The sequence below is a fragment of the Orycteropus afer genome, unplaced genomic scaffold, assembly GCF_000298275.1.
Source record: "Orycteropus afer afer isolate SDZICR_OR568_19922 unplaced genomic scaffold, OryAfe1.0 scaffold00117, whole genome shotgun sequence".
NCBI classification, from domain to species: Eukaryota; Metazoa; Chordata; class Mammalia; order Tubulidentata; family Orycteropodidae; genus Orycteropus; species Orycteropus afer.
This window is the reverse complement of record NW_006921704.1, coordinates 4,504,662-4,509,449: the sequence shown is the minus strand read 5'-3', so window position 1 is coordinate 4,509,449 and position 4,788 is coordinate 4,504,662. Positions and strand designations below refer to the sequence as shown.

Here is a 4,788-nt window from a genome sequence, read left to right as displayed (position 1 = left end):
TCCATTTTTAAAGTAATTAGAGTACTACATGACCTTAAACAAAAAAAAGGTGAATTGGGTCATAAAACTCATCTGATATTGCGTAAAAATGAAAACTTAATATAATTCTTAGGCAGTGGGAAAGGTTTGGAAACTCACTGAGTTTAATTTCAGAAAAGGTTGTCATCTTCCTAATGAAATTTACCTGTTTCTGTTGCACTCCCAACCAACCTGTAAGGAGTCATCTATATCTACTGGTTCATAATTTTCAGAAGAAAAAGTTTCTGAAAGGATTTTCCTATTTAAATCTTATGGCAATACTGAAACTTTCAAATATTGAAGAATTTTGTTTGAATTTTATACAATGCAAGTCACGAATCTAATTCCAATGAAGAGGATACTTCATTTGGTCACTTGATTTCTTATCACTTGTTGAGGTAGCATAATTTTATTCTTTTTCCAAATACTGTCCTGACTATACACATGTTGACTGTACTGGGAATGGTTCTAGTGCCTTTTCCGCATTCTTCCAGTTGTGAAAATTCTCTCTGTACCAGTCAACTGACAGGAAAAAAAGAAAAAGAAAATATGAAAACTAAACATAGTTAACATTTACTTAGCTACTGTTAGATAGGAAAAGGCAACTCATGTTGCGTGGATGGGCCTGTCAGATCAGCAAAGAGTTACTTAATGACAAAAATAATTTTATTTTGATCTAAACAGTGAAGTTAATCAGAAGACATTTTATCACTTGAATTAAAAATCCAAATTTCTTTTTCTTTTTAGCATTAAAAGTCCTTCTTGACTGGATTTGATGGTGTGTTTAAGACAAATTCTGATTTTAAGGAATTTGGGGGAAGACAGCAGTATTTTCAGTATAGTATCAACACTGCTTTTGAAGGTATTTTATAGAAAAAAGCTTATTTTGAAAAAAGCATAATATTTTGCTGGTATAAATGTGATAATACTTTATCAGAGACACAGTGAGATGACACAAGAGTGATCAATTCATAACCTACTTGTTTTCTTTATTCCTTCTTTCCAAGGCACTTTAGGTCTCCATCCTAAGCCATGTATTTTTTCTGACTTCATTGGGTATCTCATGTCATTTGTAGGTCTTGGAAAACAAAACAAATTTAAAGTGACACTGTTAAAATACCATTTCACAAATTAAACAGTAAAATAAGTATAAATAAAATATAAGTATAATATAAAGTAAAATAAAAAGTCCCTGCATTTTTACCATAATTTAAAATATTTTCTTAAAAAATATTCACCCTGATGATATGCTCATGGTCCAAACATTAAAAAATTAAAGTATATATATAGATAGATAGATAGATAGATAGATATAGATATATAAAATCACCTCTATTCCCAGATGCCTAACCCTCTCTGTGATTTCTTTTCAATCACAATCTAGGTATGCATATCTGGCACACAGAAGAGACTCGCTATATGTTAAGCAAAGGAATGAATAAATACACATAAATTTATTAGAATTCTTATGTCAGGTACTTTGTTGGTGTTGTTATGTGCCATAGAGTCAGACTCAACTCACAGTGACCCCTCTTTGGGTTTCCGAGGTGGTATCACTATGGAAGCAGATTGCCCAACCTTCTTCCTTTTGAGGAGTGGCTGGTGGGTTTGAATTGCCAGCCTTGTGGTTACCAGTCAAGTGCCTTAGGCACTGTGGTGTAGTAAATTACTTTGTATGGCTTTTCTACCCATAAGTCATTGTAAAGTCAGTGGTGGAATGAGCAACTGAGGAGCTCCTGATTGTAAATGTTATCCACCTGGAGTATTTCTGTTGGGCGTGGCACAATACATTGTGCTGGGAGGTTCCCACTCTCAGGTGCTTAGAGTTCTGATGCTGTGATTGGCTAGTTTGACCACCCTGCCAGGCTCAAAAGGAGGCCTCCTAGAGGCAGAACTCTCTCTGACTGCTGGTTGAGGAAGACGTGCTGTGGAAAGAGACACATGCTGCTGGGAAAGAGACGCAAGGGACACGCATTGCTGAGTGAGACACTGAGGGACCAGCACTGCTGGGAAAGAGACTGTGAGAGACTGTCAGCTGAGGGACGGTGGGCCGGGAGAGAGACTGAGCGTTCTTCCTGAACTTGAATTGTAGTCTGGTGCTTCCCTAATAAACCTCATAATCTGTGAGTTCTGTGTGGCCACTGCAGCAAATTATCGAACCCAGGGGAGAGGTGGTGGGTGCTTTGGGAGGAATGGTTGGTGAAAGGGCTGGAGGGAGGCAGCATGTCTGGCCTTGCAGTAATAGACCTTGGGTAATCCTGCCTTCCCTTTGTGGGATTAGAGGAGGTCAGAACATGTGGCCTCCTTGCCGTTTTTGCAGGTAGTATGCTACCAGAGTCAAGTACTTTACGTACATTTTAATTAATTATGAAAAAAGTTTTAGAAGGAAAATATTATCATTCCTATTTTATTACCAGAGGAAACCTCAGACTTGGAAAGCTTCAATAACTTTCTTTAAGTTACGTAACTAATAAGTAATGGGTCCACAGTTAATTTTGTATTACATTTATAATGAGAGGAAAATACTTTAACAGAAAACTCAAAAGAATTAAACTAGTTTTAAGTCCATCTATTTTATAATTTTGTAAGTACCTAAGATTTCACAACTTTTCCCGGATGTCATAAAGTTTGTTACTCACCTATCATTAACATAATCAACCCAGTTTTCCATTTCAGACTCTGAATTGGTTTCTTTGATCTGTCAGAACAGAGAAGGCTTTTGTGTCAAATTATAAAATGAGACCAGAGAACAACAATAGCATTTAATAGGTGATTTAAAAGAAGAAAAACAACCTTTTTAAAGTGGGGAAACAGCTATAATGAATAACATTTTAATAAAACCTTCTATATTTTGTAACTCAAATTACACGTGAAGCTCAAAAAGAATATGCATTTTATAAACTATGACAGACATGAAATTTTTTTTGGCTTTTGGTTATTACTCAGCACTTCTTCTGTATTTGGACATTTATAACTGATAGTCACAATTGCATATCCATATTCACCATTATAATTATTTTATATATCATATTCCTTGATACATATGTTCCTTAATTATAGGACACATAATTTTATATTTCTGAAACTGAGTATACCTTACAATTGTGTATGCATATTTAATGTGTTTGGGCTTATTTTTTTCTTGAAAAATTGTCACAAGTGATACAACTTAAAATGATATGTCTTAGCAAACATATAGAGTCAATTATTATCAATTTAATTTTTACCCACTTTTATGTTAATTATAAACTTGATTTTTACTAAATGAAGTGATTATTGTCACTAATTTCATGAGCTCTGGTGGCAGTGATTAAAGCATTTGACCGCTAATCAAAAGGTCAGTGATTCAAAACTACTAGCTGCTCCATGGGAGAAAGATGAGGCAGTTGCTTTCATAAAGATTTATAGTCTTGCAAAGCCTGTGTGGTGTTCTACTCTGTCCTATAGGGATGCTGAGTCAGAACTGACTTGATGGCAGTGTGTGTGTGTGTGTGGGGGGTGTCACTACTTTAGTGACAATTTGGAAAATAGTACCCTTTTAAAATATATACATACCAGTTGTATTAGTTCTTTGGCAAGCTGTAAAACTGACATTTCAAAGTTGGTTCCAATGTTATAAATTTCACCTGGCTTCCCCTTTTTGAGGACAGTGAGAAATGCTTCTACTACATCAGTAGCATAAAGGAAATTTCTTGTTTGAAGTCCTGATCCATGAATACAGCTAAAAAGATTAAATGAAACAGAATTAAACCAGGAGAAACAAAAAATAGGCACAACTCCAGAGAAGGCAATTCCCATGGGGATCCTACAAGTCTTTTACTGAAAACATGATTCTCATATTTTTCTAAATTTTACCTATAGTTCTTGAATGATCTCCAAACCTCCTGAGGGTATTCAGCAAACATATAAGTTGTTGTTGTTGTTGTTGTTGTTATTTGCCGTCAAGTCGGCCCCGACTCATAGCGACCCCTCCTTGGGTTTCCGAGGCAGTATCGCTACGGAAGTAGGATTGCCCAACCTTCCTTCCGAGGAGTGGCTGGTGGGTTTGAACCGCCAGTCTTCTGGTTAGCAGTCAAGTGCCTTAGGCACTACGCTACCAGAGCTCCCAAACATATAAGTATCCTTTAGAAATATTTATTCATAATTTTATGCCATGAATTCATTTCGAAGAGACATTCACAGTTCTATAAATTAACTAAATCCTTTGAAAAAGTAAAACTATGTAAAAATGGATGTCAAATTTTGATGCTATAATTCAACGTTCTATGACAGATGATTTAAGAGTAGAAATATCTAAGTAAGTAAATTATAAAAATAAGTTACAGAATTATATTTATTCTTTAAAAAATTAATACAGAAATGTAGAAGGAATTCCTATATTCAGTGGCCCATTCAATTTTATGGCTTCCAACTGTAAGATTTCATAATTTTCAAGAAGGACTGTCACCAACTACTTTCAATGTAATAGAAAAATATGGAAGATAAACAACATACCATTTCCTGTTGTGCTGCAGTAAAGATATAAATTTTGGAATAACCTAAAGGGATATTTAAATATCATTTCAGATTTTATAAGGTTATACAATAATATGAATCTGAACTTAGCATAAGATTATTAATATATATGCATATACATATGCATACATACATACATATATATACATATACATACATACATACATAAGGTTTTCCCTGGCCAATTCTTTCAGAAGTGGACGGCCTCTTCCTTCTTCCTAGTCTGTCTCAGTCTATAAACTGGCTGTTACCTAT

The 4,788-nt window shown here is 34.8% G+C and overlaps 1 protein-coding gene across 1 annotated transcript in view; it reads right to left on the bottom strand.

Moving 5' to 3' along the window:
* Window positions 1–454: 454 nt before the first annotated feature.
* The window catches only part of TGDS (TDP-glucose 4,6-dehydratase), a 20,925-nt gene continuing 16,591 nt past the window's right edge, over window positions 455–4,788 (bottom strand). The window contains exons 8-12 of the mRNA XM_007944008.2: window positions 4,513–4,556; window positions 3,574–3,739; window positions 2,658–2,716; window positions 999–1,096; window positions 455–540 (exon numbers count right to left, since the gene is read on the bottom strand). Of these exons, the coding sequence (XP_007942199.1) occupies window positions 455–540; window positions 999–1,096; window positions 2,658–2,716; window positions 3,574–3,739; window positions 4,513–4,556 (453 nt within the window). The remainder of the gene's footprint in view (window positions 541–998; window positions 1,097–2,657; window positions 2,717–3,573; window positions 3,740–4,512; window positions 4,557–4,788) is intronic.